A 27,380-nucleotide genomic window follows, 5' to 3' on the forward strand; every position below is an offset into this window, starting at 1 on the left:
TGACGCTAAGAGGACGCGAGGAGTTATCGTCGAAACGAATGGCAGTTAGCGTTATTAATTCGTATGTTATCGGAGTTTCACACGTCTTTATTTTTCTGACAAAACAATATCTTAATTAGGACCTGCCCTTAACACACTTTTGTAACTTGATATCGTTTTGATTTATAATTTTCTGTCTAAATTATTGTGACTAGTTAAACATTTGACATTGAAATATTATCGGTACGGAAAAAGCTTTGGTTTACACGAAGTTGGTCCGCACGCGATTTAACAATAAATTTAATTTTTCTCTATTGCTGGCGTCGGGCCAAATAAACAATACCAAAAAGGACAAATTTCGTTTAAATTTTAATGAAATTTCTAAATGTATTTTATTATAGTTACATATTTTATTAAGGGAGATATATTTAATAATGAATAATAAAAATGATTCGAATATCGACTTATTGTTTTATTCTTTACCATCGATTGAACACAAAATAAAATGTTTAGAAATTGGAAATTTTTAAAGGAATCTAAAAGCGGCTGGTATATTTTATAGAACTTACAGGACTAGTGAATGATCGATGGCTATGAAATGAAGATCGCTGTCATTTTATATGGAAAATGTCGATCTTCATTTCCAAGCCAACTGGGCGCCGGTTTTTTTTTCGATCATACCGTATATAACTTGCTGCGTAACAGAATTACAAAAGTAAAAAATATCAATTTTCTCTTAAATTTTTCAAACTAATAGCCCAGTCAAATTAGAGAAACCGGTGGAAAAAAATCCCACAGTTTTGAAAATGGTTTTAAATGATTTCTCTAGACTTGGGCGGATATGCGCAATGACTTTTTAGCTTATATCTCAGAAAATGTGATACCTAGATAAGAGATATCCACATACACAACATGAGTCCCCATCATACTTTAAAATTACCTATATTATTCTACATTATCCGTTTTAAACAAGTAATTTGTATTCAATAAAAAAAGTGATTTTAATTTACTATTTATAATAATTCTATAATATGATATAATAATATCTCTTACTTTTTTAATTTAATAGGTCTTTCAAATTCCTTTTTAATTTTGTACAATATCGTATAATATATTATGAAATTTAAATTACAAAAAATCTACGTTATTAAAGATAAAGTTCATTATAAGACTTTTGAATTGAAGAATTTTATGTAGGTATTTATTATTTCCCCGACACAAAAATTAATTCAGAAACATAATAATTTACTATTATTTTATAAATGTATTATTATTTATTTTGTTTCTTTAATATATTATGTACATAATGATGGTTTTTATTACACAAAAATATAAAGCAAAATAAATGAGCAGAAATAATTATCCTTGTTAACAAATAACTTGCGCAGTCAAGGAGTGATTTATGTGAACGCGCACCACGTCTAAAATTTATAAAATCGCAGTATATACTATAAAACAACGCTTTATTGTACAAAAAGCCAAAATAGCTTAATCGACAAAGCATTTACAAAACAAACAAAAGCACAAAAAAATATTTAAATAATAAAAAATATCATACAATACAAATCAATTAAAAAAAATACGTCATTAAAATTACAAATATATACATATAAAATTATAAATATAAGTTATACTTAATACTTAAAAAAATCATGATATCGTACTTCTTCAAGGCTACAGTAGTGTTAATATTGCACGATTTTCACATAATAAAAAAAACGTTATCCGTTTAATAGATTTGGGCCTAAAGTGTTCTAAAAGTATAAGCGATACCAATTAAACTTTTAGTTACGAGGGCGCGATTTTTAAATTTATTGTTGCCAACCGTGGACATATTCGGCACCGGGCTGACTAACTGGAATTTAACTTTCCCGCTGAGTATTAAAGCTGTAACTCTGTTGTAAAAATGTTGTTGCTACATTTATTTATTTCCTCGCATTGCCATTCGTTTTGAAACTTTAGTTTTGTATTACGAGTTTTGGGTTTAAATGAATTTTGTTGTAATAGTTTAAGCTTAAAAATTTTACTAGCAGACCTTGCAATCGAACATTGTTCTTTTTTAAACCTCTTTTAGTGCGAAGTTTATAAGACTGCTTAATAGCCGCTGCAAAAGACTCATCGCAACCTAATTAGAATGCTTTAGCTATAGTTATATTTTTAAAACAAATTATTATTATCAATTTGTAATTAAGAGAGCTAACTCATAGGTAATAAGTATTTATAGAGAGATAATAAGAATATAAAATTTAACATTACCTCACATTCTTTAAGATGAAGTATTGATGTGAATTTGAAATGTATGTTAAAATAGATCCTCAATTACCTGATGTTCGTACCAATAATTTATTAAAATACTTCGAATAGCTCTTAATATATTGCCTAGTCACACGAAAAAAATCACTCAGTATATAAAATAAATTTGATTAAGAAATTCCTTCCATACTTTTTTGAAAATTGATATAAAGTAACGTTAGATATTCCTGTTCTTTCGATAAATTCTAATATATCGGAACGTTTAATGATTAAAGTTTAACAAAAGCCGTTCGGGAAGTTTTTGCTGCTTCCGCCGACGCCGTCTAGCGGCGGCTTTCCTACTAAACGGGTTATCGTTGGGGCGGGTGGTCGTGAAAATTAATGTTGCTTTAAAGCAACCTGAGCCGTAAATTTAACAGCCGAAAGAAGCTCCCCGTCCATATAACGTGTTTATATCATCCAATTTTTTACGCCGCCGGGTATAAACATAAATTAAAGTGCCTCTACGGCTATAAATTGGGTATGTTGTGTGCGGAAACTTTCAATATATTTCTACAGTATATCGCGCTCTTGTAGTGATACAGAAATTACATTGTATTTAATCTAAAGAAAGTTATACTGGTTTAACAACAACAACACACCAAAACATTTGTAAAATCTGGTTCAGACGTAACGTTTTACCTTTTGTTTTGCATATCAATTAAGACTAAACCAACTAAATGCATTTATCTAGATCAGCGATGGCATCCTCTATGGGAGGTGTGTCAAATTTTATTCATATTATTTACTTATTCATATTGGTAGCAGCTCGTGGTTCACAAATGCCCATTTGCACCAGTGTTAATTTTAAACAATTTTAACTGAGTATTTTTAAAACGAAATATCTTTAATATAAGATATTTTCAACTACAAACGCATTTGCCCTGATTTGCGTAACTTCAGAAATATAGTGATAAAACCGAAGGTTATAGACAGCATTTAAACGGTGATTGAAAGATTTAGGAAGTTATCCTACCTAATGGGTATGTCTGCTCACCAAGGATAGAAGGCAATGAAAAAATCAAACGATCTAGCTAGAAAAGCAGCGAACACTTCACGACTCCACTAACTGGACCAGAACCGTTCTGCTTCCCAAGTGGAAACCAACTTAAAGCAAAACTGAAGAACTTGGAAGACTCCATCCGTAACCTGGAATGAGTGTCCTTCAACGGTCCAAGACACTCGAAAAAGTCCTCAGAACTTACGACCGAGAAAAATCAAAGATTTTTGTAGATTTAAGTAAAAAAAAGGCAATGGCCCAGCCACGTCGAATCACCGGTTCCCATTAGAACACCGAAGTTAACCAACGTAAGGCGATACTAGTGGATGGACGGGTGACCGGTTCGAAACTCTGTATCGTGCTGTCGTCCAAAAAGAGGCAAAAGTGTAAAATCTATTGACACACACTGCTCATTCACGCCGGTTCGAGGCCGGATGAGATCGGATTCTCGTGAGTAAGAGTTCATTTTGACACTTGCCAAGTCGGTAGGCCATTGACCATGATATGGCCGAGATTCCGCGTAAACAAAGTAGGCCCCGTCCAGATTAGCCCTGGCAGCAAAAAGGAGACGTTAACTGAAATCTTACTTTTTTTACTTTTAAGTAAAAACAATCTTTGGATTGTCACGGGGTTTCTAACAAGACACTGTCTCCTCAGCGAACACCTCAGCTGAAACTTTTTTTTCACACCTTATCACCGAGTGCGCCGAGGCGTTGACCGTTCGTGCCATGAGCTTTGGTACGGTTGTGGATGGAGAGCAGCAGCTGACCTCTGTGGAGCCGTCTCAGATACTGGCTTTTGTTAAAGCCCTGAGATTGTGTGATGAGTTGTAACTCGTTATGACGGATTTTGTGCCACAAAATCACCCGTTAGGTTGCGCATCTTCTTATTTCTTAATTCAACGCTTTAAATTGCATTGTCAATGCAGTGCTTGAAAAAATACAAATACAATAATTTAAAAATTCACAGATTTAGCAACATGCGCAACCATTATAGGCGTATTGAAAATACCAGACACAAATGACGCCACAAACTTGTGGCGTCATTTGGAAGAGCTCAATAGAAATATAAAAGAACTAAACCTTGTTTGAAAAGCAATTTGACATTCGTGACGCCAGCACTCCGGCGCGGCGGTCTAACGTAAACGTATAGCTAATCGCCATTCACAAATATATTCCAGTGAACAAGTGAACCGTTCGCAACGGTAAATAATTTTGATATTTAATGTTTATCGTGATGGCTTTTTGTAAAAGTGAAGTGAGGAAAATATTAATAATGGAGATGAACGTGTGCGGATTCGCGAATGGTCACGATCACGGTTACGACACTATAACAGACTCCTACTCACGTAGGAGCACGAAATATGCAAAAAAGGGGGTCAGTTTAGATTAAGTTTAGATTAGGTCTATATTTTTATTAATGCAAAACCAACTAAAACCTAATAATTCTAATCTAACCTAAACTCAGTCCCTCTTTTGCATATTTCGGGCTATTACCTGGGTATTTCTAGGTTTAACCAATATTCGAAAGTAAGGTGTAAATTTATGGATGGCCCATAAATTTAAATTCGCCGTACAAAAACATTACTTTTCACCAATTTTCACAATAAAAATTAAAAGTTATAAATCATAATCTTTTTTTATAGAAATGATGGAATAAGGGTGAACGGGGTGCCGGTAGACCAAGAAGATACTTGGAATGGAAATGTTAATTTATACTCAAATTGAGTTGCCTCACAGTATAGGCATATTTTGAACCCCTACCGTGCATAGTTACTGTAGATAAAAATAAATTAAAATATAGTTGGCTCCAACCATAATTTAGTTTGCAGCTTCTTTTCACCATACCTAATAAAAAACCGTCACAACCACTACTCATAGTATGTAGTTATGTGTCTTTAAAAATCATTATGAGATTTAAGGTACATAGGTGCCCATAATATGAGTAGCGGTATTGACGGTTTCATCATAACGGATTTTGTTATGATGAAAATAAGCTGCAAAATATATTATCGATTGCAGCAACTATACCTAGTTTACATTCAGTATGTCCAATTAATATAGAGCATTATATCTACCTATGCATACTTTCAATTTTATTTCAGATAATGCAGATTTCAATGTGTGGTTTTTTTTATTGGATTTTTTTGCATATTTGGTATATTCTATGATGTGATTTTAACTGCTCCTGCCCATTTTTCAATTATTAAAGAGCCTATTTAGATACATTTAAAATTAATTAATTAGTGTATAGTATTTGTTAGTTAGCACTAATTAAATAATAATTATTATTTACAACAATAATCAAACGATAAAAACTTATCCCAATAAATATTTGGCAACGCCCTGGATTCATTTATTTTTACGCCTGCTGGCGGTGGAAACCATGCAAGCTTTTTCTTTGTCCTAAGTTGTTAATCAAAAAAATAATAATCATAAAAAATATATGTCCTAATAGCCTAAATTTAACAAAATGTATCAGCAGATCCGATGAGACCCGAGTTATTATGTTTGGGAACTTAATTATTTAATTAATTATTCCCTTTAATGCATTTACCTATCCTACGCGCCAAGAAAAAATATTGCATTAGTCTAAATATATTATTTATGTGATTCCGTTCTTTCACGTATAATTTGCCCCTTGCTTCTCATACGGAAAGAGTTAGATAAAAATAGCCAAACTGTACCTAACAACCTATATGCCTTGACGCATATTCTTTTTTATAATAATATCGGCTTTCTTCATCCGCCGGTCCAGACTAAACATCCATATCCATAAAATAGTTGGCCCGTACTGATAAGACCTTATTTTGGCCCTCAAACGTCCTTGCTCTATTCAATGATCAATGCCGGCTAAACTATCGACTGACGTGTTGACAAGTTGATTAGGCAGGTTATTGAAGACCTTATTTTGGCCCTCAAACGTCCTTGCTCTATTCAATGATCAATGCCGGCTAAACTATCGACTGACGTGTTGACAAGTTGATTAGGCAGGTTATTGAACTCGGTCCGTACCATCCGTCGCATCTAGCATGTCGTTTTTTCAAAGACGGGTCCCATATAAATGCGGCCAGAAGTATTTTCAATACTAATATCCACACAAAGTAAAAAATCTAAATAAATCCTCGTAAACAAACGAATGTATTTTATTTCCTAGCAATCGTAAACAATTAGTTCACGTTTTTAATTGAAAATCTTCAATATATATCATACCTTATCATAGTTATATAAAAATACGCTTACAGCGTGTTTTCATTGCTTTAGTGGCTTACAGCTTACAGCGTGTTTTCATTGCTAGAGCTATAGCTATAGCAATTGTCTATAGGTATATACAACTTTGTTTTATTTTATTACGGATTTTCTTAATCATAGATAGATACCTCCCATGGATAATTATTCAATTATTTAAAACAAACCAATAATATAGATTTGACCATTTCACTAGTAGATATCTATCACTAAAAGTGTAACAAAAATACACAATTAGTTATTAAATGGTTTCGTAATATTTTCTAAAATGAATTTTTTATTGAGAAATATCTGATATAGAACTTTTCGGTACACTGCCTCACCCTGTATTAAAAATATTTTGTAGTTTCAATACTGACAAATTATAGTGGTTTGGTTTGGAACTATAAACATTATGTATTAATATATTTTTATTACTCTATAAATCCCATATAAGAAATTTATTACAATATTTGTACCATTATTGTTAAACCTAGTAAGGCCTTATAGTTCAGAACAAGATAGGAGAAATATAGGTTTAATATTTGTAAACAATATCGTAAATAACACAATTCAATTTAGGTTGATTAAAATATCCCGAAACTTCCCGAACTGCTAGCATATGTATATAATGAAACATCCTTCAGTTCCTCGGTTAAATATGAGCGCCATTAATCAAGTCTCAAAATTAGTTGTCAACGCGGCGTCACTTAGAGAATTAGTAACACATAGTTTCATAAACTTTGGAGAATTTAATTTCGAATTCTTTTGTCATCGAGGTAATCAATTCGAATCTGGCGTGCTTTATAGCAAGGTGTTTCAGCGAGTAAACGGCAATAATAACTGAAAACTAATTAAAAAGCTTGCTGACGATCATCGTTCGTCGGAATGCGACACTCTAGCTTTCATTTCGACGAGTAATACTGGAAATAGGCAAGTTTAGAGGTGTAATTTGAAGTGGAATTGTTTGAATTGATTTATTACATCGTATTAGAAGTAGATATTAAAAATCATCTACCTACGTAACAGACAATGTAACAAATTACACTATTCAGTTAATTTTTCGTTATGGAACGTTATAGTTTATTTAGTATCCACGTATCCAGTTAGATATTTTTGGGAAAATATTCTGAATCTTTAAAGGCTTTTAAAATGTTACGTGTTTTCTACCTCACCATTTAAGTGTAAAATGCAAAGAATATCTGTATAGTACCAAATATAAATATAAAATGGACTTTCTCACTTCAGAGTGAGCCGCAGTAACACAAACGGCTGGTGAATTTTTTTTGGGAGAGAACTACAATAAACCTAAATAACTTAACACTAAAAATATAGAAATTATTTTAATGCCTTGTTTTGGAACTATAAATCATCATCATCATCATAATTTTCACCTTATTCAACCATTTCCAATTATGGTGTAGCCTTCCTCACATATTTAGATACTGTCTTTGTAATTGGGCCCATTGTTGTCGATTGTTCCCTATGCGGGCCCAAGTTATCCCTGTTAATTTACTAATGTCATGGTCCCATCTCAGGTTTGGTCTTCCTCTAGGTCTCTTAATTCCTCGTGGATACCATGCTGTAATTTCTGTGGTTTATGTGTTGTCCCTCCTTCTTGTCAGGTGTTCTACTCATTGCCACTTGTGGATGACATCTATTACCTGGGTCTTTTGTCATATCCACTCTATTCTTTTACGGTCTCTTTTGGTTATTTTCAGCATATTTCGCTCCATTGAGCATTGTGCGACCTGCAGTTTCCTTATGATGTCCGTTTTAAGTGTCCAGGTTTTGCATGCCTAGGTCGTAACTGGTAGTACACATTGGTCGACTGTTTTCTTTTTTTGATAGAGTGGCATTCTAGATTTGAATATGATTGAGTTTCTTCCATAAGTACTCTATGCTAACTTAATTCTTCTGTTGATTTTATGTTGTTTTGTTGATTCTAAAGATCCAGAGCTGTATATTAGTTGTCCCAAATATATATATATATATATATATATATATATATATATATATATATATATATATATATATATATATATATATATATATATATATATATATATATATCAAGGTATATATATATATATATTGTCAAGGTGTATTACTGGTTGCATAACTGCATACTGCTAAAAAATCGCAACGTGCATTGAGGAACCTGGCGCATTCGCCAGAAAGTAAAGAAAATTATAGAATTCTTTAGAAAAATCTAGAAACAACCACCAGGGGGTATATAAGGCCCGCGCTTTGACAGTTGGACAAGTTTGAAGTCTAAAGTCTGAAGATAGTCTGAAGTTTGAATAATACCGCGAAATACCGTTAGAGTAATACTAGTTGCATAAGTTGTGTTGTAAATAGTATAAGTTGTGTGTACAGAGTGAAACAAATAAATTCGTTAAGTATATATATATATATATATATATATATATATATATATATATATATATATATATATATATATATATATATATATATATATATATATATATATATATATATATATATATATATATATATATATATATATATATATATATATATATTTTTTGTTTTGTTTTTTTTTTTTTATAGGTATATATATATATATATATATATATATGTATATATATATTTTTTTTATTTTTTTTTATTTATAGGGTTCTTGGCTTTTGGTCAATATTAAACTTTTTCTGGGTTTAGGAAGTGTTTATTATATAACTAACGTTTCGGTCCAGTTTTAACCTTTTTTAAAGCCTACAATACGATATTGTCAAACTACAACTGTGTAAAAAAAATATAACTAAAACTTACCACAAAACGTACATTTCCTTCGTCAAACTTGTATTAAAACATGGGTGCATAAAATAACAGGTGATAACACATAACATTTAACTTAAAATTATACTCATACAATATCACCCACATGACACAATAATTAACATATACAGTTTAAAATTTTAATAAATTGTGATAGCCGGCTCAATGTATTTTCTGTACTGAAGCGTTTCTATTTACAAGATTGGTGTGTATATTCTACTTAGCTTATCGACATCTTTTTTTTTTCGTTAATTGCATTTTTGTTTTTTTTTGTATCTGAATCATTTCAAGGAATTCTCGTTTTTTCAAATTAATTTCGGTGTTTAAAATTCTTGTTTTATTGTAATCAAAGGTGTGATTATTATTTTTTTCGTGAGTAACAAGTGCTGTAATGTTTTTTTTGTCATATTTATGACTCTTTAGACGATTTTCCAGATATTGGCCTGTTTGACCTATATATACAGCGTCACAATTATTACAAGGAATTTGGTACACTATGTTGCTCTTTTTGTTTTTAGAAAAAATTCTTACCAATACCATATATAGAAGGCTTATCCCATCAACTAAAAGGTCTATTTAAAACAGATAATATTGAAGTGTGTCACAAAGGCTTTAATTTATTATCGGAATGTTACACAAAATTAAAATCAAATACTTCTAAATTCTTCTTCGATCAAAATTTTCCTTTTATTCGGCCATTTATTCTCGGACAATCTTTTGCATACCCGATACAGCTATGTGCAGAGTCTAGCTCATTATAACAATGGTTTTTGGCAAAAAACAGACTATAAAAACGCACTGTAAAAGAGAGCTGCTGCCATGATAGAAGTTTTATTTTGTCCCAAGCAACCGTCAGAAAATAATTAGGTAGAATGGTGTGATTATCTCTCGCATGCATTTTCATAACTTAAAACAAAAGGACCTATCAAATTCGATATTTCTTGTAGTATAACAATTGATATAACAATGAACCCTATCTCAACATACATTCTCTTCGTCATAACGAAGAATTGTAGTATTTGAGATGGAGTAAATTTTTAAACGAATATAAAATGAAAAAGGTAGAATATTGAGATGCGCAAATTCGCTATGTTAAAATATGACCCATTGGGCATGTCATGACGTTGATATCTCAAAATCGCCAAAAATCGAGATACGCCTTTTCGTCATAAAGCAGACGATATATTCTTCTACTATTTCCAGTCTTGTATTATTTATTAGAATCTCTTTTCTGTCTACTACTTAGTTGCACATTACTTTAGTTTTTGCTAAATTCTTTAGAGGCCTACTTTATTGCTGACTGTATTCTTATTAAGTAAAATAACTCGGTTATTTTGGGCTTATTTGGAAAACGATAAAGAGAAAATATGTTTCTTTTATCGAGATCTACCAGCCCTGAAAATGTTTGTACTTATTTAATACTCTCCCTGTATATTAATTATAATTATTCTAAACTGGAAACGAATTGTAAACTACTTTAGGAACGCCAACTAAATTTTTGGCGTTCCAGACGATATCCGTCAATTCTAACAATACTGTGTTCATATCCACGATAGATCATTGTCAATCTATTTAGCTGGCTAAGTATTTGAAAAGTGCTACGTGATTTGGAAAGCTCGTTGTGTATGATTACATTGTGTTTGTTTTTGAGAATGTTTAGCCTTGACGGATAAATTTGTTGATATAAAACCCTAAACTTCTCCCCCTTCCAATCTGGAATATCCCTCCACTAGTAGCTCTTCTCAGCAATTTTTAGCGTCGTTTATTTTATATCTCTTTATAAAATACAATCGCAGAATACATTATCTGTCTGTTTTACTGCCTGGCCTTATACGATTGTAATAGGTAGAATTAATGTTTTCACAAATTAGTATCTGCACTAAAAAATTATTTCTACATAACCCAAATTATACTCAATAGAATTGTAAAAATGACAAATTGATATGGTATTTTTCTAATTTTGTTATGTATGTTACATATGTAAAAAAGTGTAATAAATACAACAAAAATGTAACAATCTGGAAACTCATATTTGATGAGCACCCACAAGGTTTGATAAAAGTCGGCGCCCCTGCTCTCTGCACAATTCTTTAATTTAAATTTATCATTATTAAAATCTGCACTTTTTAGTATGTTCTTTAATTTTTCCCCTACAGCAGAATTGGTAGAGGTAGAATTAATTTAATTATACTGCTAGGTATTTTTAGTGGAAAGTATGCAAGTTTTTTGACCTTCAATAAAAATATGTGCCTTGTTGTGGAAGAACTAAAAACATTATGTGAGAATATAGTAAATAAAATAATTCAGTTGTGCCCTCCGGATTATAACATATAAGCCAATTTCTCCTTTAAATATGATTGCCACTCATCAAGTCAGGAATCCAGTTGTCAACTAATGCTTCTGCAAGTAATTGTGACTTATTTGCTCATATAATATGAAGACTTGAAGTAAATAATGTTTTAAGTGACAAAATTATTATTTCGAGATAAACAATATTTTATGTTACATATCCAATGTATAAGAACGGGCGGTGTCTCTGTTGATAATTTTTTTAATACAATTAATAGCCGTGGTACTTGGCGCTTTATATACAGGTTGTTAATTTATTTATTACTCGCTGCAAGAGCTTTATGGTTGAAATATGACAACGTCGGCCCGCGACGGGACGAGTCGGCAGAAAACCCTATAAGTGCACGCGTTCTCAATAGGCAGTGTTGCCATTCTCTTCCCCTATAAGTAACTGTCCAGGTAACAATCTGTATGTTGTTGGTTAGTTATTGCTACTACTTGGACATTTTTACAAATAAAACGTGACAAACGGATTCTTGGCACTTAGAACATTATTTGCTTCAAGTCTTCATATGTGTTTTATATTTCAATGTTTCAAGTTGTTTCTTTTTTCTTCTATCTGTTTAGTTCTTCTTTTACAGTATTCTAAGCTGCAAATCTAATTTTATCTAAATCCGACAACCCACAATAATCAAACAAACCTTTTTTTAGCTTTTATCTTTAACATTGTTCATTTTTCAATGGAAATAAAACAGAAATAGTGCCGACACAAAAAGTCTGCTTTTTAAGAGTTGTTTACCAAACATTTCTTTTCTAAAAGGCCTGGATAAATCCGAAACGAAAATACGGACTTTTTATTTACATAAGAATATTTCGACGCCGTTTTCCTAAACACTTCTTATTGTGCCTTTGCTATATTTACGACATTTTTTGTGTACTTTGCCTCGGTTCTATTTGATATCTCAATTCACTCACTAATTTGAGACAGATTTTAATTATCAATACTGAATCTTGAGTTTAATTATCAATATTGTGAGCTAATATAAAACACTAGCGTGTACCAGCGACTTCGTTCGCGTCGAATTAATCATTTGTAATGGTGACGATAAAGCAAAGCAAGAATTTCCATTAACATACAAACTGGATAAAATTTTCTCACATTTATGTCAGCATGAGAAAAAACAATATGGCGATATTATTATATAACTCGGTAATATTTGATGGGTTTGGTTTGAATGGTTTCATCTCGTTGGAATTTGACTTTCGAAAAATCCGTTTGCCAAAAATAAACTTTTTACGTCAAGCAGTTTAAGCAGAATCGTGGTTAAGAAATTACTCAACTTTTTAGAACACCCAGTATGATTTTTTAAAAAATTTCAAAATATGTAAAAAACCCAAATAAATTATGCTTGTCCAAGCGTTTTCCCGAAAGACTAACCGTTTTTTAAATAACAAATATTGTAATATTTGAGGAGCGTTTTCACCCTCTTGGAATTTGAGATTTGAGAAACCTCTACACCCCACAGTCAATCCGTTGACCAATAATCATCTTAAACGTCAAGCAGTTTAAGCAGAATCGTGATTACTCAATGGTCATATTTTATGAAACACCCTATATAAATTTATAAAAAATCTTAAAATATGTAAAACAACAAAATAAAATATACGTGTTTAAGAGTTTTTCCGAAAAACTGACCGGTTTTTAATTAAAAAATATTTTAATATTTGAGGGATAGTTTCACCCCCTTAGAATTCGAATTTCGAAAAATTCCTTCTTATCGAACTTCTACACCCTAAAGTCAATCTGTTTTCCAAAAATCAGCTTTTAAGTCAAGCGCTTTAAGCAGGATCGTGATTAATCAATGACCAGATTTTTCGAAACACCCTGTATACATTTTTAAAAAGTCTCAAAAATATGTAAAAAACAAAATAAAATAAACCTGTTTAAGCATTTTTTCGGAAACTTGACCGTTTTTTAAATAAAAAATATTGTAATATTTGAGGGGTGGAACTCTTGGAACTGGAATTTCGAAAAATCCCTTCTTATCGAACCTCTACACCCTAGAATCAACCTGTATGCCAAAATTGAGCTTCTTACGTTGAGTGGTTTGAGCAGGATCGTGATTAATCAGTATGTCAGTCACTTAAGGAGATTTTATATATTAGTATAGATTTTAAAAATGAATGAAATGTTTCCGGTAGTTACTAAAAATAATTTGAAGAAATTTTATATCAGGAATCATTTTACTAAAATATTGTTAAGACGTATGGAGACATCTTTCGGATGAGCATATAACCGCTGAGCGTGTTCCATAGTTCCATAGGTAACACAGGACACATTTTGGGAGCCCCATGAAGTGCATATTTTTAGGGGTAGCATATTTCGACCTTCATCTGTTCATAATATGCCACCATAGGTAGTAGATTAAATTTACAAGAAAGAAAATCCACAAAAGATCCAGTGGCTCTCAAAATTTTAGCAAAAAATCAATTTTTTGGAAATTTTTAAAGTAAAATAACTCGGTTATTTTGAATTTATTTAAAAAACGGCAAATAGAAAATATGTTTCTTTTCTCGAGATCTGCCAGCCCTGGAAATATTTGCACTTATTTAAGACTCGTATAAAAGTTCGAAGCGCGCCGAGTCAGTCCGTTTTTGAATAGAGTTCTGTAATAAGCGATTACCTATAAGGTTTTTAAAATAGTCTGTGCAGAGATGGGAAAATACCCGGTATATTGAAATTTGGACAAATACTCGATATTTTGCATCCGGTATATACCCAATGGTATATACCCAATGGTATATACCCAATGGTATATACCCAATGGTATATACCCAATGGTATATACCGGATACCCAATGGTATATACCGGATACAGGGTACATTGAATTTGGGTAAATACCATATACCCGATATACACCCAAGTATGTTTATTTCGCTAATTTAACGTACAAATTTTGACAACAATTTGTTGTTACCACAAAATTTTACTCCACACACTTAATTACTCCACAAAAAAACTACACAATCGAAAATACAACACAACGCAGACAGTTCAACTTAGGTTAGGTGAAAAATCGAATTTTGGTTCCCCGACGAAACAAACTCTCAATATGTATATACCTACACCTTCTAGGTATCATCATCATCATTTTCAGCTTATTCAATCATTTCCAATTATGGTGTAGCTTTCCTCACATATTTAGGATACTCTCTTTGTAGTTGGGCCCATCATCGGCGTGACCAGGCTTTTTAATAAGGGGGGCCAAAGTTAAAGATTACGAACTGGAGAAAAAAGTAGCACCGCAGGCGAATTTTTTTTTATAAGAGCGTGCGCAAAGTAACATTTTCCGCACGCAGAAAATTTATTTTCCCGGTTTTCCAACGGTTTTTCTTGTGGGTTTTCGTTTGAGGTTTTTTTTATTTATAATTTATGCTGATAAAAATTTTACTACCTTATACAGAGTGTCCAAAAATTTATATTAAATCATTACTAGCTTTAAACGGCTATAACTTGTTTAATTTAAATGGAACACCCTATATATTTTACGTGAAACAGATGCACAATGTAATTGTCTATCAAATTGTATTATACCATTTTTTACCCATCTCTTCAAGTTTTAGTAGAAAATGCATTTTCATATAATTTAGACCTCATTTATCACTATACCCATGGAATATTGACATTTCAGATTTTTTTGTAGCACTATATATGTGCAAAATGTATAGGTGGTAAATATTGCAAGCCCATTGGTATACAAAAAAAACTATTGAAATCTTTGTAAAAGAGTATATCAATTAAATATACCACCATTATTTCCAACCAAAAATTAGTTAATTACATACTTTTAAATTGTTTTAATTAATAAAGTATTCTACATAAATGTGGATTTGACTCAGAAATCAATATAATAATAAGTTATGAAAATGACCGTTTTTGTTTTTATAAATAAGCATTCGTCAAAAAATGAAATAAAATTGGGACTTTTACCACACCATCTAATACACACAAAATTCAGTTTTTTAGTATTTGGAGCAATTATTATTAATGAACGTAAACAGTCAATTAATGTAGTTTGAATACTGGGATCATATTAATTGGTCCTCGTTAACAAAAAATATTTAAACAGTTTTTTTTTATTTTTTAATGAAATAAGCGAACTATATCGACAATATTAGTATCTATACCCTTTAAAAATTTGATACATCTTTAAAAATTTGTTACATCTTCAAAAATAAGCTAAAATGTCAATATTCCATGGGTATAGTGATAAATGAGGTCTAAATTATAAGAAAATGCATTTTATACGAAAACTTGAAGAGATGAGTAAAAAATGGTATAATACAATTTGATAGACAATTATATTGTGCATCTGATTCCCATAAAAAATATAGGGTGTTCCATTTAAATTAAACAAGTTATTGCCGTTTAAAGCTAGTAATTATTTAATATAAATTTTTGGACACTCTGTATAAGGTAGTAAAATTTTTATTATTGAAACAGACTAACTGATCAATAAATAATCTTCAGTAAATATTTAGTATTAAAAACTTTGATACCCTTGGAGAAATGAAGCCTTAAAATTTTGCAATTTTACAAAATTGAAAATATTTCAAAAACGGTAAGGTTTGAGTATGATAAACCTTAATCAAATTTACCTTTATTTTAATCGTAGAATCTAAAAATAGAATAACATACAGGGAGTTCCATTAAAAAAAAAGAGAAGTATAAATTTTTTACTTATTTGGGATACTCGGTATCTTGTAAAAATATTTTTAAATTGTAGCTCTAATAGTCCTTCAACCAACCCAAAACTTACAATTTGTAAAAATCTAATCGTTTAGCTACAATACACCGTGTCGTATGTGGTGAACAACCCTGTATAACAATTACTGAAATATCAACCCCATCCACTCATTTTAAAAAGGTAAAAGAATATGCGATACTGTTCTTTTATAGAAGTAATACTCCCATAAAATTTAATTAATCTTTTGTTTTTAGTTTTTAAGATAAAAAAGAAAAACCGTACTTTTCTGCACTCTTTGTAAGGTAATATCTCCTTCATGGTTAATTTTTGGGACAAAGTTTTTATAACAAACTACCCTTCATTTTTAACACAGAATCATTCCTTGCTGTTTTTCGTACTGGTTTTAACTTACCCTGTACATTATTTTTAATTTTCAGAATATCTCTTCTATATCTTGGAATTTTATAAAATAAAATCTAGACTCCGGCACTGTAACTCCATTCCTCTTAAAGGCAACCAACCATCGCTATTGCTAAATTTAACATCCAGAAAGAAAATCACTTTTCTTAACTCTCTTTTACGTTTTTCATTTTATACAGAGAAAAAGAAGTTGGCAAGTATTCTGACAAATAGAGTAAAAATGTTTAAGTTTCTTGCAGTTTTATTTATCAAGAAACATTTCATTTTGATTAACAAAATTAGAAAAAAAAAATATTTTTAGTTCGAATGAGATCAATCGAGCTGCTGAGCAATTATATTACTATAAATAATTGCAATTTATATTACTTTAAATAATTTTAACAAGGGGAGATAAATATATTTAACTACGAGTATACATTTTTTTTTCAAACGTCATAAAAGTATTAATTTTAGCTATGTGATTGACAATATAAAAAAAAATTTAACGCCTAGACATAAAAGTTAAGCACTTTTACAACTAAACAAAAAAGTCAAATTCAGCGAGCGTAACCATAGTTTCTCGATATATTACAAGATTATACAAGGTATTACTTTTAAATCTTTATATTATTTGGAACGTTTGAAATTATTTACTACTTACGTTTGAAAAATAATCTGTATGTCAAACGTCAACAGCCTCGCAACAAAAAGTGTCATTTTTACTTCTAATTACAACAATATTCTATATAAACTATTCTATATTTTATAAATCACAACAAGTTTTTGAAAGTAAAATATTATGTAGTTAGTAGTTGTGTAGCTAAAATAAATTTAGTCAGATGTAACTCTGCGAGTTGTGTAGGGTTGTATACTGTAATGTCAAGTAAGACCCGCGACGTTATTTTCAGAACGAAGAACCTTATGAAACCCTTATAGTATAGGATCCGGCTGCAGGATTATTAAGGTCGTCATATTGTTAATGAAAATCTAATTTTCACATACATTTATGTATATAAGGGAATACACTTTTAACAGGGCGCCAATCAAAAAGTTGCCGCAACTTTGTTTAATTAATAATAACTGATTTTGAAGACATTACCTTCATAAAATGTTTTGACCATATGTCAAATTAAATAAAATTTTACATTCTACATTATGTGCATGATGTTATAAGGGTGCCTATAATAGGCTGCCGCAAATGGGGGTTATCACGGTTCAAACTGGTTCCTAATACTTTATACGGACCCGACAATGGTGTGTTGGGCATCTGTAGCTCCTATAATAAAAAACTTATGCCCACTTGCACCGTTTGTATAAACTTTGTTTAAAGGCTAAACAGTGATTAACTATAATAAAATATGTATAGTTAATCACTGTTTAGACTTTAAACAAAGTTTATACAAACGGCGCAAGTGGGCATTAGAAATTTTGTATTGTTGAAAGTGCCAACCTAAAGTATGTGTTAGCATGTATTCAGGGTGGCTCAAAACAGTATGAGTGGATCGGGATGACTTTTTTTAATGGAAAACGCTGTATATTATTGCACTTTTGACTTCCTTTCTGATCACTTTACATAATCCCAAGATATTATTAAATATGTTTGGATAGTTTCAAATTAATAAAGAAATAAAAAGAGAAGTGGTTTCAGCCTTTTTAAAAAAAAATATTAAAAATACAAGAAATGTCCTGAGATGAAAACTATACTACATATTTACTACTGTTGGTACTTACTTTGCTATAAATATCGTAATCTTAAACCATACAAATTATTTAAAATTCTATGGCCAAGTTTTCTAAAATATATTTCTTTCTAAATCTATTTTTTGAATAATTTTTCTTGTTTTTTTTTAATAGAACACCCTGTATCCTTTGATGGAGAATTAAAAAATACCGCGTTGTGCGTGACGAACCTCTGAAAAATGGCTGTTCTAAGATTAAAGGTTGTCGCCCACTAGACCGCTGCGCGGCGCGGCGCTGGGAAGAGAATTTTTTCCGGCTGCGAAGGAACTGCGCCCACTATAGCGCGCTTTTGAAACGCGGCAACGCTATTTATTAGTTATAGTCGAAGTGTTTTTTACTTACTGCAGTTTAGTTTTTAAAGCAATGAGTTCAAGTACGGACGAAAGCGTATTTTTTCTGCTCTTCTAACAGAGGAAGAGGAAGAGGGGTTGAGGAAAAGTTTGGACTCATACGAATAACAAAAAAAGAGAGAAGTTTGGAGAATTTTACCATTTTTTTCCAGATTTAATAAAAGACAAGATCATTTTTTTCAGTATTACAAAATATAAAGGAAACATTTTACGCACTCCTCAATTGAGGGTTTTAGAAGCAAAACACCGAGCATCTCTACTCATCATATTTTTTCAGAAGAGACAAATTACTAATACTTTTGATAATTCTTATTTATTCTGATGTGTATATTAGTTATGTGGTGAAAAAACCCTGATCTTTTTTATATATTTAGGTAATTAGAATTTAAAAATTGGAGATTGTCACTTTTGTTAAAAAGTGGAGATTGTCGGTTTTGCCTCTACACCCCTCAATTATATTAAATCTTTGATAGAACGGCATTTCGTCCATCTGTCTCTAGTGAGGGAAAACTTAAAAATATATCATATTCCTTTATGAAAATCGATTTGCCTAATTTACCTTTAAAAATACAATTCTACCATTGATACGTATCACTAGTTCCTAGTCAAAAAGCCAACTGAAAAGACTCGAATGCAAAATTATTTCCCATGTGAGTACGCACACTGCAACGCGCCAAAACGCGGGAGACGGAAAAAAGTTGCTAGAGAAGTCTTCCGACTTCTTGACGGAAATCCCGCGGCGCGCTTCTGCGCTGCGCGCTCTGATGTGCGTTGGTCCATTTAAATACATGGCAAGCAGACAAAAGAAATTTCCACATGGCGCCGCGCCGCGTCGCGCTGCGGTCTAGTGGGCGACAACCTTAAGGCTAAAAAGGTTAAGTTAACGCGAAAGTTGAATAGAAGTCATTTATCTATATTACAACTGTATCTCAGTATCAAACTAGAGCATTTTAGTGCCTCAATTTGTTCATTATATTCAATAAATAATTTTTTTTATTGAATATGAAAAAAAAAAACAAATATTTTATAGTAAATCGCACATAGAGAGATTCTTTTTAAATCAAGCTATTATTCAAACTCGGCTGAAGATTTTTACCAGCTGCAATATCGATCGAGGGACGGCAAATTTAATTAAACTTTTGAAATAGCTCGTGTAATTTTAGAACCTATAATATTATATTAAGGTGATAAAGTCAGCCATATCGTATATCCGTCCGGATTAATATTACACATATATACAGGGTGAGTTTCCTATGTTCTCTCTGGGTATCTTGGAAACTACTGGAGATAGACGGTTAAATGGTGAAAGAATTGCAGTTTTGTAGGGTCATAAATATGCGCCTTTCAGATTTTTGAAAAAGTTCATGGCGAGATATTCCAAAAAAAAACAAATTTTGGCTCTTTTAAAAATTGTCCCTAATTCCATTATAACCTATTTTAGACTAAAAGTTTTCAGATAAAAGTTGTAGATAACACATTCCTAATGAGTTTGTTTTCCGATGTGTGTTCTCCGATTTTTTCTAAAGCCTGTAATTTTTGACATGTGACACAAACATGTATTTTTAAATGGAAACCATAGTTGGTCATGACTTCACAAAAAGCGCCATTTTTTAAGCTTTTCAGCGATGTAAGCTATAATATGTTTTTTTTACAAAATTACTGAGTTCTAGCCAATTCTTATCTTTCTTGACTAATTTCACTTAGTAAGCCATGGAAACAAGTTCAATGGTCGCTCTCAGAAATGTGATACTGTCCTATCCAAAACATTATAAATTAAAATAAACAAAAATTGTAAATACGAATTTTTCAAATGAAGAAAAGCGCGTAGGATTATTGGTTCAACTCATAGAGTTGTTCAACTTTTCTTGGCTATACAGTTTCGAGGATAAGTTGACCGGTGAACGTTACTTATGTTTTTTTAGAGAACGGGTATCTAAATTTAACTTTTTTAACATGTCTTGAAATGTTAAAAAAGTTAAATTTAGATACTCGCGCATTAATAGAATAGTGTTCCAACATGACTTTCATTATTACACCCCTCCCCCTCACAAGGCAAGAAATGTTTAAAATTATTTATATCATAATTATGTAGACTCAGGAATAGAAAGAGGTGGATCATTTGCATGGGCCCCGTCGATCACCTGACCTATCCATTTTAATTTTTTTTATGCGGTATGATTAACAACAAGGTTTACAAAAGATCTTATGAATTAAGAGAAGCACTCGAAGAGGCGGTACAGGAGAAGTTTAATTAAGTCGACCGGTCGTTCTGTGAGAATAGCTAGAAATTCAGTTTTAAAAAGATGCATTTATGTACTCACAACAATGGCGGATTTTTTAAACATTTCTAAAATAACTTAAAGTGTATGTAGTGATATTATTTTTTTAAGTTTTAGTTTGTGCAATGTAAATTGTAAAGAGCCGTTTACTAATATAATAATATATTTTGTCTTTTTAAAAGGTATAAATCATAACAAAATATGAAACCATGCCATAAGAAAACCATGGAAACAAGTTCAATCGTCGTTGCTATAAGAAATGTGAAACTGTCACATACAAACTTTGTAAATTAAATAAACAAAAATTGTAAATATGAATTTTCCAAATGAAGAAAACCTGCTTAACTAACATGTCTTGAAACTAACTTTTCTAACATATCTTGAAAACCGTTCTCTAGAAAACGTAAGTAACGTTCATCGGTCAAAGTATCCTCGAAAAGGTATGGCCAAGAAGAGTTGAACCAAAAATCCTCCACGCTTTTCTTCATTTGAAAAATGTATATTTACAATTTTTGTTTATTTTAACTTACAAAGTTTGGAAGTGACAGTTTCACATTTCACGACGATTGATCTTGTTTCCATGGCTAACTATGTGAAATTGTTTAAAAATGATAAGAATTGGCTATAACTCAGTAATTTTTCGAAAAAAAAACATATTATAGCTTATATCGCTGAAAAGCTTAAAAAATGGCGCTTTTTATGAAGTCATGGCCAACTATGGTTTCCATTTAAAAGAAACATGATTGTGTCATATCTCAAAAATGACAGGCTTTACAAAAAATCAGAGAAGACAAACTCATTAGGGATGTGATTATCTACAACTTTTATCTGAATTTTTATTGTCTAAAATATATAGATTATAATGGAATTGAGACAATTTTTAAAATAGCCAAAATTTGTTTTTTTAAATATCTAGTACATAAGCCATGAACTTTTTTAAAAATCTGAAAGGCGCATATTTATGATCCCACAAAACTGCTATTTATTCCCGATTTAACCGACTCTCTATCTCCAGTAGTTTCCGAAATACCCATAGGGAAAACATCGTAGGAAACTAACCCTGTATAATAGTTATAAATATAATAATTAATATATAATATTAAACCGGAGTATATAGCTACATTACCATTTAATTTTATTAGGTATAATCTATCTGTCACATTATATTATGCATTAAAAGTATGCGCATATACTCGTAAATGAGATGCCTCTATAAAATTTTACGAGGCGGTTTACAACAAGTTTTACATATTCCAGTTTGTAGCGAACAGTTTCATTATTAAAATCGATTAAAGTGAGTGAAATGTGCCAGGTGATGAAAAACGAATCACCAATCATCGAAAAATGCGATTTTTGTAATTTGAAATGCGCGATCTACGACACTATGCGACGAAAAAAAAATCCATTCAAACAATGCAGAAATGCCGATAATATTATTAACATTTTTTTTATATTATACAGTATGTCCCCAGATCGTCTTCACACGCGAAAACACTTTTTTATTAGAGGAATGTAACCAAATATGGAATAATCTTGAGTTTTTGTGTTCTGCAGGGTGAGTCTTAAATAAGTGCAAATATTTTCGGGTCTGGTATATCTCGATAAAAGAAGCATATTTTCCCTTTGCCATTTTCCCTTGCCAAGTTTAAAATAACCGAGTTATTTTACTTTGAAAATTTCTAAAAAAAATTATTTTTTGTTTAAATTTTCAGATCCACTAGATCTTTTCTGGGGTAAATTTAATCTACTACCTATGTTGTCATATTATCAAGAAATTATGTTTTTAACTAAAAACAAAGAATATTATAGTTTTAAGAACTCTCGTGTGGAAGCTTTAGTGATTTGTCATACGGTGGCGCTTTTGAACATAATCGAAGCCTGAAAATGCTAATATTTTAAATTTTGAGGATTACGCGCGGCGATATTTCGTACGGTGTTGCCAAACATATTTTATTTCTCGATATTTAAAGAAATATGTATTGATTATATATTTCGTATATTCGATAGTACATGAGGCATCCTAAGGCTATGAAAAAAAAACGTAGCTATAAAAATAAAATTTTAGATTTTAATTTTTTTGTACCTTCTAATAAAAATTACTTCTATTCCAATAAAAAATTAACTAGTATGATTATGTGTTATCTGTGCTAGTATTAGGAAACTGGAGTAAATACGGAGAATATTAATTTGTTCTCTAAGATGAGCACTACTAAGTAATTTTTTAAAATTCGACCCATAAGGGGGTGTAATTAGATAAAGGGATGTAATTATACAAAAAAAAATCTGTACCTACTAGGAGTATGAACTTTTGCACAGATGTGGCGCATTTGAACATTGATAAGCGATTTTTGGAAATGTATAGCCTAAGGGTAGTGAAACTGGGGGGTGAAATTTTGTACAAAAAATGTTAGTTCTAGGAGTATAAAATTTTGTACAGAGTTTCCTTAAGTGACGAAAGTGAGTACCTAGAAGCTAATTTTTGACATTCATCCCCTAGAAATAAGGGATGAAAATTTGTACAAAAGGTTAAAATCGGTTTTAGAAATATGAATTTTGCAGACGTTCCTTATGTAACGTAATTTAGCATTAAGAAGCAATTTTTGGAAATTCGCCCTCTAAGGGTGTGAAATGAGCATCCCCTGAAAAATAAGGGATGAAAATTTGTACAAAAATTTGTTAAAATCGGTTGTAGAAGTATGAATTTTACAGACGTTCCTTATGTAACGTAATTTAGCACTAAGAAGCAATTTTTGGAAATTCGCCCTCTAAGGCCCGGTTGTACCAAAATAAATTGAACGAGAGTTCAACTGATCTGTTGGTCAAAGTTGAACTTGGATTGCGTTGCACCAACTCGCGTTCAGTAGAACGTCGATCAATATTTAGTTTCTTATGTTGGTATTAAATTTCACAGTAACTTTTGGAGTTTTTATATAAGTTGGCGTAAATGCTTTTAAAAGTTTGTTTTATTGATTGGCGGGTTCTCCCAAAATATAAATTATGGTACCTTTTTTCCTTTCTGTTGCCATAAAATACGACTTTTTAATACCTGTTCGCGGCTGACCGATTCGTTCATTTACTTTTTAGACGTTCTAGCTAATACATCTGTACATCATACCTTATTTTTATATTATATTATTATATAAAGTGAAATCTATATTTAGAGGGTATGTAAGGGGTTTAACAAAAAAAATTAACAGATTGGAGTAGTTCAAAAATTGAACTCGCTGAGCTTCAAAAGAAATGTTTCCTAGAGCAGCACAATTTAAAAAATGTCTCAAATGCAAGAAAAGCATGAAGCCTTTATGAAGCAGCAAGAAAGGGAGCATGATGAGAGGATTAAATTTTTAAAATTTAGCAAGGAACTAATAAAAAATAATTGACCAATAAATACTCTGTAAATATTTAATTATTAAAAAATATGATATAAACACTTAACACACAATATATATGAATTTTGAAAATATGCATACATATTATATCGTTTTATTTCTTTTACATATTACATATCTAGTACAAACAACAAGTATACTGAATTGTATTAATTTAATATAATTTATTAATTATTGTTATTTCATTATCTAGTTATAATCAGAATTATCAAAAATATAAAAATAATCCTATACATACAATAAAAAATATTATATACATACATCAAAATATATACAAGAGTATGCAATGGTAATTTATTTTATGATAATTATAATCACAATTTAATTAATTAACAAGTTATTTTGACTTTAAAACATTAAGACATTTTAAGAATGTTTTAGTAAAATAATATTGAAACATTTTCTAGACGTAAATAATTAGTTCTAGATGTAAATAATTAATACTCAGCAATATATTCTATATCGTAAAATAACATATTTACAGTGGTTCAAAATATTCATTAATTAAACTATATCTAACACTATTATTTATACCACCCAAGTCATTTGGAACATGTTCTCCTATATTATTTCCAATGTTTATTTCCGCTTCAATTTCATCAGTTACCAATGGTGTTGAATCTGCAAAATGACACGCTATGTTATGAAGAACAGCAGCGGAAACCACTATTGCTTCTACTTTATCAACATTTAAACGGATTCCTGTCGCTAATATAGGAAATCTTCTTTTTAGTACACCAAAACACCTTTCTATTGGGTTTCTTGTTCTTATCTGAGCTTCGTTAAATAAGTTTTCAGCCCTCGTTGTTGGATTCGCCAAAGGGGTTATTAGGTATGGTTTTACTCCATACCCACTGTCCCCTAGTAATAAATTATTTCCATATACTCCATTTTCAAACTCAGCCTTTACTCTAGAATTTCTAAAAATCATTGAATCATGTGTAGAACCAGGCCATCTACACACAATGTTAGATATTTTCAAATCGCTGTCACAAATTGCTTGGACATTAAATGAAAAAAATCCTTTCCTATTGCGGTAATTCTCTGCATTTGCCCCTCCAGGAGATTGTATCTTCACATGCGTACAATCAACTGCTCCTATGCATCTTGGAAAGCGACAAATATTATAAAATCCTTGTGCCTTTGAATTTCTATCTTCCACTCCCATTGGCATTTTAATAAAGTCCTTGCTTAAAGATGCTATAGCTCTAGTTACTTTTGTAATCACGCGGCTCGTAGTAGACTTGTCTACACCACTGATATCACCAACACTTTGTAGAAAACATCCTGTTGCTAAGAACCATAATGTGATAAATACCATGTCAGCTGGTGTTAAAGCATGATTTCTAAAAATAAAAGCTTAAATAAGATACAGTAAATATACATAATTAAACTTACTTGTTTGTTTTAGATGCAATTAAACCGGAAATTTCCTCTATTAAATAATTCACAATAGGTTTAGCAAGTCGAAATATTTTTTAAAAATCCACGTCATTCCATTTTTCGAAATTGTTTGGTCGAAATCGTACTGTTTGTGGTCTCCTTAGCCGTTCATGTTGTCTCACTAATTCTAAAAAGTCTTCGTCGTCAGTTAATTCACCTAATAAAGGATCCATTACGAAAAATCTTAAGAACAATAACAAAACGATAATCAAAACAACGAAAAGCGGAATATGTCAAATAATAAGGTTATGTCTACCCCTGAACGACGCTTGAACCGCCTAATGTCACCGTTCAGTTAACCGGGCAATTTGAACGGCGTTCAGGCTTGGTACAACGCATTTTTTGCTTTGATCGTCGTTCACAGTTGATCTGTCGGTGAGCTTCGTTGGTACAACCGGGCCTAAGGGTGTGAAATGAGGGGTTGAACGTTCTGGAACAATAAATTCTGTTCAAGGAATATGAGAATTTGCACAGAGGTTTCGTATGTAGCGTAATTGAATAATTAGAGTGATTTTTGGAATTCATTCCTTAAGGGGGTAAAACTAGGGGTGAAAATTTGTATAATTTTTTATGTAAAATCCGTTCTAGGACTAGGAGTATGAAATTCTGTTCAGAGGTCCCTTAAATGATGAAAGTGAGTACCTAGAAGCGAATTTTAGGCATGCATCCCCTAAAAAATAAGGGATGAAAATTTGTACAAAAATTTGTTAAAATCGGTTGTAGAAGTATGAATTTTGCAGACGTTCCTTATGTAACGTAATTTAGCATTAAGAAGCAATTTTTGGAAATTCGCCCTCTAAGGGTGTGAAATGAAGGGTTGAACGTTCTGGAACAATAAATTCTGTTCAAGGAATATGATGATGATTATATATGATGATTTGCACAGAGGTTTATTATGTAGCGTAATTGAATAATTAGAGCGATTTTTGGAATTCATTCCTTAAGGGGGTAAAACTAAGGGTAAAAATTTGTATAATTTTATGTAAAAACTGTTCTAGGACTAGGAGTATGCAATTTTGTACAGAGGTCCCTTAAGTGATGAAAGTGTGTACCCAGAAGAAAATTTTGGACATGCACCCCTAAAAAATAAGCACTCCCTATAAAACAATTAAAATAAAAAATTTGTCTAAAAAAAAAAAAAAAAAAAAGTTAGTGGGCCACTCTTATCACTTAGGGGTATAAAAAATAGATAACAACCTAGGAATAGGTTGTGACCAAACCAAACCAAACCAGACCTACTGAATATACATATAAAATTTTATCAAAATCGGTCTAGCCGTTCTCGGAAATGGTAACAAAAAATTAAAAAAAACAACCCCTATTAAAAATAGGGGATGATGGTGGAACAGTGAAAATTTAGGGTTATTTGTATTTATTAATGCCAACTAAAAAATAAAAACATTTTTTCTTTTCAAAAAAATAAAATGAGGGTGGGCTACCCTTAC

The 27,380-nt window shown here is 31.2% G+C and overlaps 2 protein-coding genes across 2 annotated transcripts in view; one reads left to right on the top strand and one right to left on the bottom strand.

Annotated features, from left to right (window-relative positions):
- LOC115881411 (furin-like protease 2) overlaps nucleotides 1–27,380 on the top strand; it is a 664,870-nt gene that overhangs the window by 347,710 nt on the left and 289,780 nt on the right. The gene's annotated exons all lie outside the window — the stretch shown is intronic.
- On the bottom strand, nucleotides 24,806–26,308 carry LOC115881414 (putative nuclease HARBI1). Its single transcript, XM_030898873.1, has 2 exons — nucleotides 25,891–26,308; nucleotides 24,806–25,838 (listed from the first exon to the last, which is right to left on the bottom strand). The coding sequence occupies exon 2, from the start codon at nucleotides 25,811–25,813 to the stop codon at nucleotides 24,971–24,973; it is 843 nt and encodes a 280-aa protein (XP_030754733.1). The 5' UTR covers nucleotides 25,814–25,838; nucleotides 25,891–26,308; the 3' UTR covers nucleotides 24,806–24,970.

This window comes from Sitophilus oryzae, unplaced genomic scaffold (assembly GCF_002938485.1).
Source record: "Sitophilus oryzae breed Bouriz unplaced genomic scaffold, Soryzae_2.0 scaffold_1718_pilon_pilon, whole genome shotgun sequence".
NCBI classification, from domain to species: Eukaryota; Metazoa; Arthropoda; class Insecta; order Coleoptera; family Curculionidae; genus Sitophilus; species Sitophilus oryzae.

What these genes read in the sequence shown, in the direction of transcription:
- LOC115881414 (XM_030898873.1), bottom strand. Translation starts at nt 25,813, where the DNA reads ATGGTATTTATCACATTATGGTTCTTAGCAACAGGATGTTTTCTACAA.